We start from the raw sequence: 17,272 nt of genomic DNA on the forward strand, positions 1-17,272 counted from the left end.
GCAGTCCCACAGGTGAGGGTGCCACACACCGACAAAGAGCTGTCAGCCCCCTTGGACGATTGCCACCCAATGTGACAGGTATCCAGATCCAATTTGGACATCGGGGAATCCAACCACAACACAAGGCACAATGTTCTCCTCCTTGAAAGGGAGTAGGACAGGAAAGATTCAGGCTTCTACATCCCTGGAGGCCAGTGCAAGGGAGGGCTGCTGGCACAGACAGCAGAAGCACTGGTCCCAACAATGGGGATGAGCAAGGAAGAGAGAGACAGAGAAAGAAAAGGCTTTCTTACCTTCTTCAGAGTCACCACCTGCCTCCCCTTCTAGCTCTGAGAGATGGAGGGGCAGGGGAGTGATGGAAGCAGGAAGATGAGGAAGAAAGGATGTGCGAGACAGAAAGAAACAGAAATCAGAGTTAAGCAGCTTTGCCTTGCTCAGGCAGGGGCACAGAGAGCACAAGGGAGAGCCCCACACCTCCCCAGCGCTGCACCTCAAACTGGACCCTTGGCCTTAGACACCCCCAAGGTCCCCCTGGGCATCCCAGAGATGATGTCCAAAAGCCAGGAGGCTGGTTTCATGTGGGAAACTAGGAACAGCCCAGCAGGAAGCCACCACAAAGGGATGCTCCAAGAAGCCCAGCAAGCACCAAAAAAGTATCAGCTCACCCTTAGGGGCAAAGCAAGAAAGGTCTCACCAGGTGCCCCCAGTGTCAAGCCGTGCCCCACAAGCTCAGACAGATTTTGGGGAGGTTACACTCAACACTGAGATGACCCAGAAAGGGGCCCCAAGTGCTGGGGAGCAGCGAGGTCTGGCTTGGTAGGCTGCTCTGGAAGGTGTCCCCAGGACAGTGGGGCCTTTGCATTCAGACAGCTCTCCAGGATGGAGAGGGCTCTGGATACTGTTCCAGCTGACAGGCTCAGCTCCTGGAGAGCAAACCCTCTCCTGCTATGCTGGGGAGGAGAAGGGAGGAAGGGAGGGGTATGGGGCTGGGCAGGAGGCAAGACCCCAGGGTTTTCCAGCCTCCACCACTAGAGACCCTGCTGGGATGAGCCCCCCAGGGCAGCACCAACATCCCCCCACCCTCACACAGTCCCAGAGTCCTCACAGGAGGTGACAAGGACCCCAGGGCCACTTGGCCCCAAAAGGGAGGCAGAAGTGCCTTCTCCAGCCAGAGGGCCCTTCCAGGGGTATCCTCACAGATGCCCCCCCCCCCCCAAATCCACCTGCAGCCCCTGTACCCACACTCACCTCCCACCGGATGCAGCAGGATCTCAGCTGGGTTGTGGGGTTTCAGCCCCAGCGCTGAGAGCGGGGTCTTGGCCAGGCCAGGGGGAGAACGCACTGTCGGCACGAGGGATACAAGAGCATTAGTGGAGAAGTGGGAGGTGAAGCTTCAGAAAGACCAGAGCTGCCCAGGGGTTCAGAGGCCCCATGATCTATCCCACCCACTAGCTGCAATCAGGGGCTGCCAGGAAGAGGAGATGCTCTCGTATGAAGCCACGCCCCAGGAAAGGGCACCAATCCCCCTCTCCATTTGGGAGAGGGTGCAAGGCAGGAGGTGCTGGGGAACAAGCAGCCTGCCCCGTCATGGGGCTGGCAGAATGGAGAAAAGGGGCAATTCCCACCAGGACAGGCCCAGAGCCCATCTCCCAGCAACATCCCCATAAGGGAATGGTCCCACCATAGGCATGAAGCCTCTTTCATTGTCCCTGTGCAAGCAGCCATCCCCCCAACCTAGCTCTCCCAAAGCTTAACCCCCCTCTGCCGATCCCCATGTCTGGCTAAGCTGGGACTGGGCTGTCCCAGAGCACCCCCACAAAAGAGACAGCGGGACTGTCAAAAAATCCCCCACCCTCCAGACCAGCTCGATGGGCAGGTGAGGATGTTCACACAGAGCATGTTCCCCGAGGGGTGGCAATGCACACATGAGGTTTGTACCCCTGTGCCCATACGTACATACCAGGAGGAGCTGCATATGTATGTATGGCTATGGTATGGATGCACCGGCAGTGCAGGGTGGCAGGGTTACCCAAGCCGACTGCACCTCCTCTCCCCTCCTGCCCCCTGGGTTTTCCCCATCTCCCTGATGCTGCATTTCCCCACACCAGGGAAGACCTCCAGGTCTCATCTCCAGCAAGAGAGACCAGAGGGCACATCCCTCCAGCAGCATTTGAACATCCCTGACTGGTGGCATAGGCATGGGGCCCACGGCGAGGCCAGGAGGCGGTGGGTGGTGGGAGCTCCAGAGGAAAGCCAGGCCTTGGCCCTGAGGCAAGGTCCCCCCAGCAGCCTGGGGCCTGAGCAGCGGAGCAGCCAAGTCCCTGGGAAACCGAGAGGGCAGCGCCTTCCCCGACGGGTGTCTGATTTCCCCAAATCTGGTCGGCCACAAGCCGCGATGTCAGCTCACACTTCCGTAGGCTGACAAGCAGCGGGGTTCTCCCAGAGCTGGGAATTCCCCCAGGACCACTCTCTCCCCATGGAAGGAAATCGCTCCTGTATCCCCCCAGGGGGCATTTTGGCGAAGCCTGCAAGCTGCAGCTTCAAACTTCCCAGGACTCCCTGGCTAGTGTTGAATAAAAAGCACTGCCTCTGGGCCATGTCCCCAGTCAGGCTGTGCCTGTCACCTCTGTGAGTGACTCATTCCCAAAATGAGCCACTGTCCCACTGCCAAGGAGCTGCTGCCCCAGGGCCAAGCTCTGTGACCCTCCAGAACAACGGGGCCATTTCCGAGCTGCCAAGTGCCATGGGGACGCTCCCACACTCCAGTCACCGCATCCCATGAGACGGTGCTTAAACGTCAGCAGGTTGCAGGGGAGGAACAGCAACAGCACAGGAGGAAACAGCCTGAAGCCCACAGGCTGAGTTACAGGGGGCAGGTGGCCCCATCGCAACCAGGACGTGGCATCAGAGGGGGCTGCTCCCAGCCCAAGCATTCCCAGCCCTAGAGCATCCCTCAGCCTTCAGCCTACAAAATTGTCTTGGAGGGGCCTAGGGGAGCTGCCATCTTCTTGATGGCTTTCCCAGTTGACTGGCTGCTCTGTTGCACTGGTCCAGCCTGAGTGGTGCTGTGCTGATGTGAGGCTGTTCTTGAGGGTTTGTCGCTCAAGGCTGTCACACAAACCCGGTCCACACAAACCCACCGCAACTGTAGTCAGGGTTATTCAGAAAGAAGTCATGCCATGCCAGAGGAGAGGAGACAAGCTGCAAGCAAAGGGCTGGCATCTCCCAGCCTTCTCCCCCTCCTGCCCTGGAAACAGCAAGCAAGAAGTGGCACAGCATGCGAGGGTCTGCCCCAAGCCCCCTCCTGGTCTTCAGTCCCTCCTGCCTTCCCCCAGCTCGCCTGCTACCACAGCCTCACTGCCCTCCTTGCCATTGCAGTAGGAAAGATGGGGAGGTGCAGGACCAGGACAGGGTGAAAGGATGCTCTTTTGGACCTTGCCTCTCTCCTTATCTCGCCTTGGGATCCCATCCAAGAAATGCCCCAATGAGTGGAGGGTGGGAAAAAGCTGACAGGAGGGTGCTGAGCATGAGATGCTGATGGCAATGGGGTGCTGATGGCAATAGGATGCTGATATCATGGAGTGGTGGGGTGCAGAGGAGAAAAGAGGATGGAGAGGAGGAGTGATTAAGATGGCGGTGGGTGTCTGCAGCCCGGAGCTGCCTGACCCTTGGCAAATTTCTGGCTTGCCGGGAGCCACCCACTGAGCCCCACCGCCTCCTGGAGCCGCAACACTTACAGGGGTTGGAGTAAGGGGTTTGTGGCGAGACGGGGAAGGCTGAGGTAGGGGGAGAAATCTCACCACCGCCGGAGGGTGGGCTGGTGGGGGAGGCACCCTCCATCTCTTCAAAGGCTTCCTTGTAGCTGTGGAGGTGAGGCTGTGGAGAGCAGGAGAAAGGGTCAGTCCCTGTGATGGGCCCAAAGCTCCAGAACACCCGGCGGAGGAAGCAGAGGGGGCAAAGGGAAGGTTTTCACCTCCTCCCAGCTAACCACCCCCACCACAAAAAGCATCACTGACCCTCGACCCTCCGGACGCTGTGGATGCTAACCAAGCCTTCTGCCTCCCCGGAGGCATCTGTCCCGTCAGCCACCCCCCCCCGCCCCAGCACCCCTCTATGCCAGCACACCTCTTTGGGCCTCCCTCCGGGGTTGGCCGCAATGGTGCTGACCACCTCAGGTGAGAGGATGGTGGGGCTGCGGGGTGAGCTGGGCTCCGGCGAGCTCTTCTCATAGTGGCTGTCGCTGGGGGTCCGCTTGCGGGCAGGGACGGTGCTCTCCTCCAGGGGCTTCTCCCGGGACTGCACCCCTGCAGGGCAAGCACAGGGTGGGAGACAGGTGAGGAGCTGCCAGCTGAGATGGGGACCAGCAGGAGATGCTCCGGGGCTGATCTGAGAGCTCCCCCCAGGGCTGTGTGCCGCAGAGGAGGCTCTGCCCAGCAGAGATGGCAGCTTCAGCACTGACTTGCATCTAACCCCTGGACTAGCACAGACAGTTTTGAGCTGGAGCAGATATACCCTAAAGCGGTGGCCCAGGGCAAAGCAATAAAGCAAGACAGATTTGTGGCTAGTGGCTGGATCACTGCACTAGCCCTCACAAGCACCATGAAACTTGGGCTCAGGGAAACAACCCCCAGCAGCGGGTGTGAAGGGCGGGAGCATCCTGTGAGCAGCCCAGCAAGCCCAGCCTCACAGAACTGGGGAGGACTGGGACCTCCTGACAGCATCCCAGTGGGAAAGGGCCGAAACCCCCATCACCATGGCAGCCGCATTCAACTGCATCCCTGCTCCCACAGCCAGATACAGCTTCAACCACAGCAGCAGAAAAAGCCTCGTTTTTGTGAGTCCCAAAGGCAGAGGGAGCACCGGGTCAGGAGGAAGGACTCCAGCAGAGGGACAGTGCAGGGAACCCCGACAAACCACTCCTGATCTCCTACCCCCAGCATGAAGCCTTTCTGAAAGGGAAGATTGGCATCTCCTCTCTATCTCCCCGCAAACCTCCTTCCCAGACCCCAGCACCACAAGCCACTAGCACCCACAGCACGGGGGAAGAAGGCAGTGAGCAAGTCACTGTGGGAGAACGGGTTTCTTTGGGCTGGCAGGGTCTGGTAGATCCCACTAGTGATCCCCATGGGCTGGAAAAAGACCAGGAATGGGGACAAAGCTAGCACAGGGCAGGGGGGTGTGGGGGACTGGGATGAGGGGTGCGACCCCAACTCTCCCAGCACCCAGCAGGGCCCAAACACACTCTACGCCCCATCTCGCCTGACAAAGAGGTTAATTAGGGCTCAGGGACAATGGTTCCGGGTTCGATGCAGGGGACCTGTGCAGGCACAGGCACAGCTCAGATACCTGCGGGACTCCCGCTCCTCCGTGGGACCCACGTGGCAGTGGGGTGACCCCTGGTCTCAGCCCCGCTAGCAGAGGTGACAGCACCGCCCCCTCCACCTTTCCCAAAGAGCTGGGGAGCACCTTTCCCTTGGCCAGCACATTGGGGGAAAAAAAAAAAAAAAAAAAAAAAAAAGAAAAAGGAAAAAAAAAAGAGGCCAGCATCATGCTCCAGGAAATGCACTTTTCAAACACCAACTCCTTTCCCACGGGCTGGTGGAGGAAAACCAGCCATCAGCTGCTTCCCCTCGCTCCCCGGGGCTCAGCGCGGGACCTACGCCTCGCACCCGCTGATCTCCCCTCTTCACCGCTCCGGCACCCGCACCGGAGCTTTCCTGGGCCCGGGGAAAGGGCTGGGAGCAGGGGAAGGGCTGGGAGCGCGGGAGGGAAGGAGGTGGCCTGGGTGCATTTCTAAATAATCAACCCAGTGAATGGCAACAATAAAATCACAGCTCGCGGGGCGGGGGGGGAGAGGCGGCCGGGCTGCGAGGCAGGGGACGCGAGCCAATGGGGCCGGCTCCAGCCGCGGAGGCGGCCTGGAAAATTCCACTAAGAGCAGCTTTGAAACACAACTCCCGATCCCTTCTGCAGGTGCTCGCCAGTGTGGGGGACAGCCATTAAAACGGCCCCGTGGAGGGGACAGGGGGACGGAGAGGGTCCCTGGGAAGCTGCCCTGCAGGCATGGGCAGCATCGTATAGAGCCACCGTATATCTTTTGCCCTGCCCTTCACTTTAAGGGAATGAAGCCCTGAGTTGTGAGCACAGGGAGAAACAAAACGTTAGGGAAAAATAAAGCAAACTCTTACATTTTTCTTTTTGTCCTTCCACTTTGTGTAGTGTGGGGTGTCCTGCAAGAGCAACACAGAAGCATCCCTTGGCCCATCCCAAAGTGAGCTGCAGCAACCGAGCACTGCAAAGAGCCAGTGCTCCTGGAGTCCTGCACGCCTGACTTGCTTTGCATTTTCCATGTGGGAAGCACAAACAGCAGCTTGCTGGAGCCTGGCTGTCAGTACACATCCCACATCTGCAGTGTGGGACCCCCTGCTCCATCCCTGGGGGTCCATGTCACCCAGCTGCAGGGTGCTGGATCTGGCCCATCAGGACACCCAGGAGCTCACCAGGCTTTGGCTGCTCCGCTCTCCAGTCATGGAAAGCGGACGGGGCCACGGGGAGGGGAGGGAGGAGAGAGGAAAAAAGGGACTCATTGTTCGGGAGCAGAGAGTGGGAAACTTCACGGGCGCCCAGAGCAAAGCCTGGAGGAAACCCAGGCTCTGAGCATGGGTCCCCCAACCCCCTGGGTGATTTATGGGCTGGAAACTATGCTTGAAAAACAAACTCTCCTTTCCCCCACTCCCTGTGCCCCCTCGGCAGACAAAGACCCTCCCTTAGCCACGATACCACCACCAGTCCCCCCAAGGATGCCCTGCCTGGCTGTGGGAAGGTGGGTTCCCCATCACAAAGGGGGAACAGCAGCCTGCACCCTTCCCCCCACCCTCACACACACCACCACTGCTACTGCCACCCCTTCTGCTGCCCATTTAACTCCCTAACCTGGCAGCAAACCTCCCCCAGCAAGGTCCTGCCCTTGGACTCAGCACATCTCTAGGGCTGGGGAAGGGCAGGAGCACAACAGCTGGGGGAGGAGAAAACAGGAGGGATTTAAACCCAGGTGGTTTTGTGGCTGGGGTGCCAGGTTTCTAGGCCAAATCAGGAGGCAGCTGCTTTCTGGGCATGAGATGCTGGAGATACTGCCAGGCAAGAACCGGGTGATACCTCCATGGTGGAGAGTGCGAAGCAGCATCCCATGGCCCTCAGGATGCAGCACCCAGCAGTAAAAGCCAGACAGGGACACGCAATGCCCGGGGAAAAGAGAGGTGCAAACTCGCTCCCTTCCTGCACAAGGAACAGCGGCAGATGTTGCCCAGTACTGCTGTCCGCCAGAGCCCAACTCACCCTGTCCCACTGGGCACACAGACACGTACGTCCACTGCTCCCCGCCTCCCAGCTTAATCACACAAACCAGCACGATAAAAGCCAAGGACTGGAAGGGTTCAAACCTCTTTGGTCCTCCTGGGGAGAAACCCAAGGTGCCAGCGGGGAGAGAAATGACACCCAGAAAGCTGGTGACTCCCCAGCCTGCTTTTTGCCCCCAGTCCCTCTCCATCCCCCTCCTCCTGCTCGCCCTGAGACAAACCAAGCACCAAGCAGGTCTCCAGCATCCGTTTCCCAGGGCAGACTCACCTCCAAGGAGCAAAAGTCACATTGCCTAAAATCCAGCCTTCACAGGCCATATCCCCTGGCTACAGACAGACCCATGGGGACCCTCGGACGGAGGCAGGTGAGACCCTGCCAGGCTGGGAACTAGCTGATTCTAGGGTCTGTAGAGCTGCACCCCAGCTCTTGCCTCCCCGAGGGATGAGCCACGGCCAGGGCAAAGCTCAGAGGGGCTGGAGCAAGGGTCCAGATCTGGCCCAGCAATGAAACCCCACCAGAGAGCAGTGTCAGCCTTGGATGAGATGCAAAACCAAGCATGGGGCAGGGAAGTCTCTACCAAGGGCCAGGGACTACCCCATCACCGGAGGAGGTTGAAGAGGGCCCTGAGCATTGTTCTGCTGAGAAAAGGGATCGATCCTGCATGGGGAGGGTCTACTGAGCCTCCCTCCATCCCACATCTATGTCACACACAGAGCACTCAGCATGCAGGGATAGGGCAGGAAGGAGGGATGAGAGGGAAGGGAGGAGGAGAGAGAGGAGGAAAAGGGAAGGATGAGAGGGGAAAATGGAGGAGAGGGAAGAAGGATGGATAGGGAAGGTTGGAGGACCAAGGAAGGAGGGAGTTGGAATGAACGAACCGGAGGAGGAGAAGGACCGTTGCTGGTTCAGAGGAGGACGGGGGGCTTTGGTGCTCTTGTTGAGGTCCCTGAGCCTGGCGTTGTACTCTGCCAGCGTACCAGGACGGGGAGTGCAAGGAGGGTGGGAAGTTACAGGGGACAGACACAGTCCCCCATGGGGAGAGGAAGGGGCAGACAGGACAAATGTCACAAGATACAATAGGGGGAGAGAGAGAGAGAGAGAGAGAAAATAAGAGAAAATATTAGTTGGGCTCCAACAGATGAGCCCAGAGTCACTTGGGGTACAAGGGAGCTCAGACCCTGCTTGGAGCTGCCTTCCCATCACCCAAATTGCCTGGCTCCAGGCACCACTGAAACCCTCATGGGAGATCAATGCTGACTCCCAGCCACATGTGGCCTTGTGCAACACCACAAATTCCTCATCACCATCCCTTTGGGGAAGGCACCATGCAGGTCCCCTCCGTCATGGGATGCCCAGGGCTGGGATAAGAAGGGATGACCCCAGATGCCTCACTGGGAGATGAGGGGGACTTGAAGGACTGGCTCCTCTCTGCGGGGAGGCACTGAGGACACCAGCACTGCCCTGTCCGAACTCTTCCCCTCCATCACCAGCAGGAAGTAGGAATGGGAACATGCCCCCACCAGGCACGGAGGAGGTGTGAAATGCTCCTCATCCCTGCGCCAGGACACACAGGCAATTTATAGCAGCAGGGAATGTAAACAAACCCGTCCATGCTCCACCATCCCCATCAGACGTCCCCTCCCAGCACTGGCTTCTGGACACCTCGTTCCCTCCGGAGGTCAGGCCGCCCACCCGCGCTGTCCCTGCCTCAGCACAGACGGCCTGGCTCCAGCAGGGACAGGTGGCCACAGGCTGGGGACCATCCCTGGGACGCCTCTTCTCCCTGGGAAACCCAGTGGCTGCAGGGGCATGAGAGTGACTCCATCCCAGCCTTGAGGACATGACCCCAGGGTTGGGGGGATGGATTTTTTGGTAGACACCATCCACATCCATTTCCCATGCACTGCAAATACTGTTCCCCCTCTCCTGAGGGCTCTCCTCTTTTCCACCCCATTTTTTCCCCTCTATAGTTGCAGGAGGTAATCTGCCCCTTATAATATTCAGTCCAGACATACAGTACAGTTTGGGTATCCATGTGTCCTTGGGTTTGTTTAAACCCTCTGCACAAGTCCTAAGTCCCTCTGTGGATCTGGCCTGGATCACTGAAGTCAGGTTCGGATGGATGCCAACTGCCCCCAACACCTATGTCACTTACCCCTGTCCCCCCTCTCCACTGCTGGCACCCCTCCTGCTCCAGCACCACAGTGACTCAGACCCCGTGCCTGGGAGGTTGGTGCTGTTGGATTTTTCCAGCCAAACCTTTTTCCCCCTCCCTCTAATGCCGGGCGAGTTTCTGGACTGAGCGCAGAGCTGGAAGGGACAGAGCTGCCAAGCCCCAGCATCACAAGCTGGCCCCCAGCCTGGCCACAGCGCCGAACCCTTCCCAAATGTCGCTCCACAATTCAACATCTGCAACCGAAGCAGCAGGAAGGGAGGGCACCTGCCCAGCCATAGGGCCATGGCACCTCCTTCCTGGGGGGCTGAGACCCTCTGCATCCCCAAAGTCCCCAACCCAGAGCCACAGGCAAGCAGGGAGTCAGAGGACCCGGTTTCCCCTGTGTGGTACAGAGCAAATGCCTTCATCTAGCCATGGCACTGATGCTTGGTGCTGCACCCAGGCAAGCATTGCACCAAACCCCTCTGGCAGGACTGGGAAATGCCTTCCCAGTCCCTGACCATCGCCTCAAGGCTAGGTCAAGCTTCAAACCACCGGGGGCCAAGCTGGCTGGGCCACTGGGGCAGAAAGGCTGCTACCAGCCTGCACCGTGGACCTCTCTCTCCAGCAAAATCTCAGCTGCCCAGGGAGAAGGACCGAGCCCCAGAGAGGAGGTCTGAGCACCAAGCTCAGCATGCTGGAGGGAAAGTGGAGGCTGAAATCAAGGAGGAGCCCAGCTACATTACACATGAGCCAAGTGCTCTGCTAGGACCTTACACCAGAGCACACTCCAGGCAGGCAGAGCATCATGTCCAAGGCAGGGTCCAGGCAGGACAACCTCAGCCAGAGCTGAAAACATCTTCCCAAATTGGGCCATATTCTCCCCGAAAGAGAGGAATCCCCCCAGGACTGAGCAAGTGGCCCTGCCACAGGGGACAGACCAGCCCCATACCCCAGAGGGGGGAGGATGAGGGGGCCTGACCCCCTCAGCCACCCCTTCTCCCCACCTCTGGGCAATGCTGCTGCAGGCAGCATGCTACAAGGATGGGTCTCAGCAAAGGAGAGTGGCACAGGCTGACCCCCTGTCCAGCTTTCCCCCACGGCGGATGGCTCTGTCCCAATCCCAGATCAGGCACAGAGGAAGAGTCGCCACATCTCCCATCCCTGGCCCCACCATGCATGCCACCCCCGCAGGCTCCAGTTTCTCAGGACACATGGTCCCCCCCACCTCCCTAAGGAATCAAAGTGTCCTACCTGCCACTCTGTGGGCCACCAGGCCCTCCAGATTCAAGGGCTCTTCTGCTGACCTCGACAGGTCTTCATAGCTCTCCGGTCCCTTGGGGGGCATCTGGGTTTGTGCTGGGACGGTGGGGGAAGGTGGGGAAGAGACAAGGAGCTGCTGAGACCCCACAGGGCTGTAGGAGCTGCTGAGCGGGAGGATGCCCATCGGTGCTCCAGCCGGGGCATGGCTGTAGCTCCTCGGCTCTGGCACCGGTGCCGGCTGGTAGCTATAGGGCAAATAGGTTTCCCGGTACTCATGCACCCCATAGTCCGGCTCCCCGGGAGAATACACTTTGCCCCCATGCTCAGAGACCACAGGGCTCACGGAGGTGCCAAAGGACCTTGGCTGGACCACTTGTGGAGCTGACCGGGCGTAGAGACTAGTGATGGGCTGGGCTGAGAGGGAAGAGAGCAGGGGTCCCGTTGGCTTGTCCTGGCGGGAGGCAGCAGGCACGCTCTGTGACTTGTGGACGGTGGGCGCAAGGTCCAGCATGAGGTCGTCAAGGGCTTCGATGGACTGCTCAATCTCCCGGCGGGAGGGTGCCCGGGGGAACTCAGGCATGCTGTGGCTGTGCGGGGGCACCGACTGCAGTGGGCTGGGCTGGGGGCTGCAGCTAGAGGCGCTGGGGCTGTGGCTCTCCACACCGCCCTCCTGCAGCCGGGAAGGCGGCCGGCTCCCTCCTTGCTGTTGCCAGGAATTCAAGCCCCTCTGCACGGCCTCCCGGCTGCTGGTGCTGCGAGCCGGGGCCTGGGGCAGCGCCGGGTTCACGTCGTACTTGGCCGTGTCTACCGCTGGGAAGGATCGGGAGCGGTAGGCGCCAGGGGGGTCGTAGCCGTACAGGTAGGGCTGGGAGCCAGGCAGCGGCTGGGGCTGGAGCCAGCCTGGAGCATGGGATCCCGGCGGGCGCTGTGGGTAGCCGGCCAGGTGGTCCTGAGCAGATCCTGAGGGTCGCAGTGGAGGCAGTGGGTCACGGAGGTGGTGGCCCATCAGGGTGTTCTGGTTGTTGTAGGCGTAGCCGCCGTTGGAGAGTGGCTCACCATCATACAGCCCCTCTTTCAGCAGCTTCTCAGCCCCATTGCAGCTTGAGGGGCCGTTGGGCAGGGAGGAGAGGCTGCCCACCCTGGGCGCCTCCTGGTAGCCGGCCTCGCTGGCAGTGGTGGTGCCATCCAAGGAGGAGAGCGTGCCCAGGCTGCCCACACTGTGTCCATCCTGGTTGGGCAGCTCATCATCCAAGATATCCGTCTCCCGCTCAGCCACCAGTGCTGTGGCATTCCCGTTGACATGCACCTGAGCCGGCACCACGTGGCGGCCTGGCATAGCAGGCAGGCGTGCCGGCACGGGGCCGGGCACGTGGTTGTGCATGGGTGGCACGCTCCCCAAGCCAAAGCCAACAAGAAGACGATCCAGCTCCCGCTTCTCCTCAGGGCTCAGCACCGCCTGGCCGCTGGGCACCCCAGGCACCCCCGGCTCATCGGTCCGGTCGGTCTTGGTGGAGGCGGTGGAGTTGCCCGAGTCGCTGCTCACCGAGAGCGTGTGTTCAACGTGGTTGGGCGTTGCTGAGAGTGGGAGGCGGGTGGCGTTGACGGCACCGGTGCTGCCGTGGAGGGAGTCTTTCTTCTTCACTTTAGCGTAGAGGCTCCCATCCAGGGGCCCTTGCGTGTGCCCAACCTCTGCAAGGGGAGAAACGAACACGAGACCCAAGATCAATTGCTGGCTCTCTGCACAGAGCTAATGGGTCCCATTAGCCGGTGGTTTCGATCTCTTCCGTGCCGCCGAAACGCTTAACGACCAGCATCGCCGTCTCCTTGGCACCCTCCACAATCCCACGGGCGCCACCATGCAGAGACACCGGAGCCAGACCCCCCATTCCCATGCCCCCACAGCCCCCAGCTCCGCACATCGTCCTGCCCTGCCCTGCAAGCACCACCTGCTCCTCTGGGATTCACCAAATATCCCTCCCTGGTTCCAGGCATCATTCCTGGCAATTCCCCTCCATGGCTGGCAAAGGCCGGGGCTGCCCACACAGTCGGCCATCGCTGCTCCACAGGGCTCAGCCAACCCCAAAGGACCACACAGCACTGGGGAAGCAAATGGGGACAGTGGGGGAGGGGCACCACAGGCCGTAGGAGGACGGGTGGAGGCGGTCAGGATCTGACCTTGCAGCTCTGTGTGTCTCCAGCTGGATGGATGTACTCAGCCCACGGGTGAAGGACAGATGAACTATGGACCCACCTTCCCTCTCCCTGCCTGCTCTCCTCCCAGATGATGGGCTGATCCCACAGATCCAACCAGCTGCCCATCCTTGACATTTTCTTCCCTGGCTACAGACAGGCTCCCACCCTTTCTGTCCTTCCCCGTCTCTCTCTCAGGCCAGGTGGATCTGCCCCAGATCTTTCCGCACAGCTGGATGCTGCCCCAAAGCTCCCGCACAGGCAGCACCTCTGCCCAACCCTGAACATGCAGCATCTCCTCCCCAGGGAGGCACCGAGCACCCCAGCACCGTGATTCAAGGCCAGTGCAAGCAGACAGCTCCACTCTGCAGCCCTAAAAGGCTGGGGGGCAGCCAGGGCGTGGCAACATCACCATCAGCAACCCTGCACCTCATCTGTGAGCCCCCTGGCTCCCTATACCCCCAGCAGCCCCAACACCACAACTAGCTGTACCTTTTAAACCTTTTCAAACAGGGCAGCCAGATTTTGGGGGCACAGATAGACCCCAGCCACCAAGATGGCAATGGGGATGGCCCCTAAGCTGCGTCCCCCCCACTGGAGCGTGCACGGCACCAGCCAGGCTGCAGACTCTTGTTTTTCCAGCTCCCTGCCGAGGTTTCCTGGAAGGGCCCACGAGCAGCGTTAAACACTTTCTTTTGGAGGAAAAAATGACTCTTCCCTGGCAGGGGGCCAGGTGGCTGACTCAGGGACGGAAGACGGCCCTAATGCGATAGTGTGAAATCAGAGCGCTCCTATCTGTGAGCAAAACACTTCCGAAAGCCAGTCCTGAGCTGGGGACGGCTTAACCAGTCCCACTCCACTGCACCCACGCCCCAACAGCTTCCACAGCACCAAACCCCCTGGCCGTAAAGCTGAGGGGGGCAATAACACCCAGCACAAGTCCTACCAAGACAGAGCCCCCTCCTTGTCGCTGATTTTCCACTCCCGAATCCCTGCTGGCAGCATCCCAAGGAGGCAGCCGAGCCACAGAGCCCCTCCTTGGCTTGAAGATGCCCCAGGACCGCACAGCAAGGTCCCCTCTGGGCACTCGGTGTGAGAAAGGATGAGGACGGTGGTCCACAGTTTCTCCCAGTGACTCAGAGCTCCTTTATCCAGCCGGTGTAGCCAGGAACCGGCAGCATTTGACTCCACAACACCTCCCATACAGGGGAAAAGGGGGAGAGAGGGATGGAATCCCTCCCTGTGGAGGGAGAAGGGAAAAAGCAGCATGTCCAGGGGCAGCATCAACGCTGGAGAGGCTGAGACATCGCCTGGAGACAGGGAAACGGCCCAGCCCTCCTGTCTGATGGCAGCAATGGGTGCTGGCTGGTCCCAGGAAACAGGGCAAGAGCCAGGGTGGGGGCTGGGATAAATAGGGCAGGGGAATAGAAAGGAAAAGGGAATAAATAAATATAAATGAAAGCACGTGGCGCCAAGGGAGAAAATAGCTGGGAAAGGCTTTAATTAGACTGTGGGCTGGGCACCGCCCCACGGCTGGGAGAAACGTCTTAAAGCGGGTTCAGGATGGGGCATGATGCCATTCACAAGAGCCAGAAAGCCCTGAGTGCCCTGTCCCACCTTCCCCAGACCCTCCGGTCAGGCAGGGACATGGCAGGTCTGGTGTCCCCCACCCCACAACCAGTACCAAGGCAGCAAGAGTGGAAGGAGCCATGACACCTCACCACCAGCCAAGCCCTTGTCCGACGGCTGCTCTGCCCCACGCCTGACTGCCCACCCTGTCCTCATCCCCACGCGTCCCCTGGGCTCGGATGCCAAGAGCCAAATCCTGCTGTTCTCCACCACTTCCATGCCCCCTCCACCATCCCTGGGCCACATTATCGCTCATATGGCTGTCTGTTGCTTGTCACCTGAGAAGTTGAATAAAATCCCCCAAAAAAGAGCAAGGGAAGGGGGAACAGGCTGCCTTAGCTGAAGCAGCCGTACCCAGAGCAGCAGGCTCCCAGGTTCCCATTTGCAAAATGTTTGCAGCTCCTAGCAAGGTCAGATTTCATCCCTGAAGGTCAGAACAGTTACAGCCTGGCAGGCTGTGCCATCCCAGTGTGGGTTGGGTTTGCCCAGGGCTCAGCCCCAGACACAGCTCTGCTACAGCTCTATCTGCTCCAGCTGTATTGAGGTGGCTGGGGAAAGCCTGGCGCTACCCCAGCTGCCAGGCTCGCTGCCCCAGCGGGGCAATGCACTCTCCTCTCCCGCCCCAGTACCCTGCAGCTACACCCGGGCGAAAAACTGGTCCAGGACACACACAATGGGAAGGGGGGTCACCTCACACCCCCAAAATCCCACACCTAGTGGGGTGCACTACACAGCATCGTGCACCAGCACAAATCCTGGCCGAAGCTCTGCACCAGTGCAGAGGATAAGGCTGGGGCACCACCGTATCTCCTCTGGTCTTGCCCGCAGCAGCATCCCACCTGCTGCCTCCACACCCCACCACCCAGCGCCCCAGCCCCAGGGCATCTCTGGAGCATCAGCTGACAGGGAAGATTCTGGGGTCCCAGGACCCTTTGCAGGATGAAGGATGCAGGCTGAGTCCCATGGGGAAGAGCTCAGCCCCCCAGCTGTGGTTTCATCCTGTGCCCAGATATGATGGCAAGAAGTGACCCTAGCCCCTGAGCCATGGGTCACCACAGCCATGAATTCCCCACCCACCCCCAGCCCGTCCAGCTCAAAGAAAAACAAAGTCAGGACTTACCAAAGGGGATGGGGAAGAAAAGATTCCACGCGAAGAGGAGTGGGCTGCAAAATCCCTTTCCTTCACCCCTTACCGCACCAGAGCCTTCCAGGGGGACCTGGTGCGGTGGCAGCTCGAACAGCGTCCGCGGCCGGCTCCGTGTGTCCGTCCAGGACAGGAGCCGACGGCCCGAAGCTGGCTTTGGTTGGCGTTTGTCCCTTTGGCTTTGCTTTCCCTCTCGCGGAGGGAGCTACTCCCTCCCCAGCGCCGTGTCCCGCGGGGCCAGCGAGAGGGGCACCCCGACGGCAGCGGGGTGCCGGAGGGGCTGGGACACGGGGTACCCCCAGAACACGGGGCGCCGGACAGGAGGATGGAGGAGAGGAAGGCGGCAGAGGCAGGAGATGGGCAGGAGGCGAGGAGGTGCGCTTGTGCTCCCCTCCACCCCGGACCACACAGGGACGAGCGGGAGGGGAAGGGGAGAGGCGCGGGGAAGGCGGCTGGGGGCCGCCCAAGCCTCAACCCCAGCCCGGGTTAACCCCAGCGAGGTGCGGGGAGGGTGAGAGCCAGAGAGGGAGGACAGCAGGACAGACAGCTCCTAGCTATGAATATTAACTACTTCCTCCACAGGCAGGGCTGTGCCGCGTTAACTGTTTCCTAGGCACGACAGACAGACGGACAGCTGGACAGCCAGCCTACCCACTCCGCACCGGGTGCTGAGCATCACCCGGCTGGATGACATCCCCCCCAATTTGAGAACCCCAGCCCTGCCCGGCTCCTGTGTGCATACGTCACACCTGTCCCTAAAAAGCAGTGACACATTTGGGGTGGGGATGTCCCTTCAGGCCACACATGACGCTGTAACCCAGCCGGGTCTGCAAACCCAAATGTCTTGCTGGAGATTTAAGTTTTTCCATGTTCAATAAATATGTACACACATAAGTATGGACACACCAGCACTGCGTTTGGGATGGCATGTGCTGGCACGTCTCGTGGCAGGAGGCACGGTGCATATCCCATCCACCCTGGAGCTGCCTGCGACCACACAGCTCCATCCCGGGCAAAATCCATGCTGAGATAGTGCTGACGATTCTCTAGTCCAGTTGACAGTGAGCCCACCCCGTGCCCAGACCCCAGCTTGAACCCATGCTCAAGTCTCTGCTCCTCAATTGATCCAACATACTCAGCAAAATGAGAGGCTCCCTTCACTCTAATCCCCCAAATCGTGTTTCCCACACCCCTGCGGATGACGGCAGGGGATGAGAGCAGCGTTTCCAGCCGGCCCCCTGAATCGCACCTCTGTTTGCTCCCAGTAGCGGCACATGCCAAGTCAGCATCCTCCCAAAACCTCCAAGGTTTGCTCACTTCTCTGCCTTTTTATTTTTTGCCCTGGTTGCACAGCTGTGGGCAGCCCACGGGAGAGCAGGCCGAGAGCTCCCCGCTCCAGCCTGGTTCCCTGGAGACAGTCCCAGCCCCACGCACACACGCTCCACCAAATTTTCGCTTCAAGGACGGTTTAAAGGGGGAAGAGAAGGGGCTGAGCTTCCACCAGCCTGTCCCTCTCTCCCTGCAACCCAGCCCTG

At 60.0% G+C, this 17,272-nt stretch overlaps 1 protein-coding gene across 14 annotated transcripts in view; it reads right to left on the reverse strand.

The window, feature by feature from the left end:
* Positions 1 to 17,272, reverse strand: part of TNS1 (tensin 1) — a 66,334-nt gene that overhangs the window by 14,687 nt on the left and 34,375 nt on the right. For 6 of the 14 annotated variants that reach the window (XM_074828839.1, XM_074828837.1, XM_074828836.1 and 3 more), the window contains 6 exons: positions 10,766 to 12,463; positions 8,235 to 8,321; positions 4,126 to 4,304; positions 3,738 to 3,876; positions 1,249 to 1,341; positions 294 to 329 (listed from right to left, as the gene is read on the reverse strand). In XM_074828839.1, coding sequence (XP_074684940.1) covers positions 294 to 329; positions 1,249 to 1,341; positions 3,738 to 3,876; positions 4,126 to 4,304; positions 8,235 to 8,321; positions 10,766 to 12,463 — 2,232 coding nt within the window. The remainder of the gene's footprint in view (positions 1 to 293; positions 330 to 1,248; positions 1,342 to 3,737; positions 3,877 to 4,125; positions 4,305 to 8,234; positions 8,322 to 10,765; positions 12,464 to 17,272) is intronic. The other 8 variants (XM_074828840.1, XM_074828843.1, XM_074828841.1 and 5 more) reach the window with 8 other exon arrangements.

Source organism: Strix aluco, chromosome 6, assembly GCF_031877795.1.
Source record: "Strix aluco isolate bStrAlu1 chromosome 6, bStrAlu1.hap1, whole genome shotgun sequence".
Lineage (NCBI taxonomy): Eukaryota > Metazoa > Chordata > Aves > Strigiformes > Strigidae > Strix > Strix aluco.